Below are 1,939 nucleotides of genomic sequence, written 5' to 3'. Positions count from 1 at the left end.
AAATAACATTGCAATCTTATGCGTCTATGTATGTCTCTGCAACAGCAACAGTATCTGCAACTGTCTCTGCAACTGTATCTGCAACTCTCTTTCTCCTCCGCAACTGTCTATGTCTATAGAAAGAAGTTTAGAAGGATTTTCGAACAGATTTGTAATACTTTTCATTTGCATGGATACAATTAAGACATCGTTAAATATGTATACATATATACATACATACATACATACATACATGCATGCATGCATGCATGCATGCATACATACATACATACATACATACATACATACATACATACATACATACATACATACATACATACATACATACAAACATACATACATACATACATACATACATGAAAAATGACGAATTATGCAAAATTAAAGCTAATAAAATGCTCATAAAAAAATCATTTTTTTTCAATGAGCAATGTTCAAAAGTGCCACAGAAACGATGTTATGGAATATTTAAAATCCATTGATATAAATGTCATTTCATGTTTTCCAGTACTGAAACGCACAGATTCTCCCGCCAATGAAAGTCCAAACAACGACGATTGCGAGTCTACGATGTTCAGGGTATGCGTTGAAAGTAGCGATGCTGCTAAGATGAAAAATCCGGACGTTATTTTGCAACATATCATCGTCAAAGAATGGAGGTTCAACCCCAAAAAAACCGATGACAAAAACAACAACAAACATGAAGAATGATGTTTCTAATAACCTTTATCTCAATATGAAAAATGATGAACAATGGCCAATTTATCTTCATCTGATAGATGGCACCTGACAATAATGAAGTTAAACCTGGTCGGCTTGATGATGTTGATCCTGATAGTAATTTGTTGAATGATTTAAATAATGTGTGTTCTTTTTTACCTCCGGATAAGGTTTATGCATTTATTAATCCGAATTCTTTTTCTGTTTTTCACATTAACATTCGAAGTATGTTTAACAAAATGACTGAATTGAATATTTTGCTTGATTATTGTGGTGGTAATTTTGATTTGGTAGCTGTAAGTGAAACTTGGTTATGTGATCAGACCGCTAATTTAATTAATTTGCCTAATTTTAATTTTGTATCTAAAAATCGCATAGGTAACCTAGGTGGTGGTGTTGGTTTATTTATTAAAAGTCATTTAAATTATGTTGTTCGGGATGATTTATTATCTTATTCTCCTACTTTTGAGTTATTAATAGTTGAAGTGTTTTCAAATATTAGCTGTAATTATTTGTTTATTGTTATGTATCGTCCTCCTTCTACTGATGTTAATTTATTTTTGAATGATTTAAAATCTTTACTCATAAATATTAATCTTGGTTTATTTAAATATATTTACATTATCGGTGACTTCAACATTAACTTATTTTGTGACGATTATAAACATATATCCACTGTATTCATCAATTCTTAAAGCTTCTTTGGTTTTAATTCTTTGATTACGACTGCAACACGTGTTACTACTACTAATTCATCTTTGTTAGACAACATTTTCACTAACAACATTTCTTTTCATAAATCTGGTGTTATTTTTTCCTCAATGTCAGACCACTTTCCTATATTTACTTCTTTTCATTCTCCTGTTATTAATATACCCAACTTATATATTCCTTCCTTTAATTATAATTTTTATAACATTGATAAACTAAATTTACATCTTAAGTATTATGATTGGAGTTTAGTTTTGAATTGCTCTCAGACCGATGAAGCTTTTGAATTATTTATTGGCATCATAAAAAATGCTGTAATTAAATGCTGTAGTATCTCTCGAAAAAAAACTCTTAAAAAAAAGCCTTGGATCACAAAGGGTTTAATTACTTCATCGGTAACAAAAAATAAATTATATAAAATTTACCTAAGTTCAGGCTCGCCGTCGGATAGATTGGTATACACCAAATATAAAAACACTTTTCTAAAGTTATGTAAATTATCCGAATT

The 1,939-nt window shown here is 29.8% G+C and overlaps 1 protein-coding gene across 1 annotated transcript in view; it reads right to left on the bottom strand.

The window, feature by feature from the left end:
• Positions 1-1,083: 1,083 nt before the first annotated feature.
• HELRODRAFT_179184 (hypothetical protein) overlaps positions 1,084-1,939 on the bottom strand; it is a gene marked incomplete at both ends in the record, with an annotated part of 1,670 nt that continues 814 nt past the window's right edge. Inside the window, one exon of the mRNA XM_009028019.1 lies at positions 1,084-1,103. Within this exon, the coding sequence (XP_009026267.1) occupies positions 1,084-1,103 (20 nt within the window). The remainder of the gene's footprint in view (positions 1,104-1,939) is intronic.

This window comes from Helobdella robusta (genome assembly GCF_000326865.2).
Source record: "Helobdella robusta unplaced genomic scaffold HELROscaffold_52, whole genome shotgun sequence".
In the NCBI taxonomy this organism is placed as follows: Eukaryota; Metazoa; Annelida; class Clitellata; order Rhynchobdellida; family Glossiphoniidae; genus Helobdella; species Helobdella robusta.
Note: the sequence above shows the minus strand (reverse complement) of the source record. Positions and strands in the feature narration are given on the sequence as shown.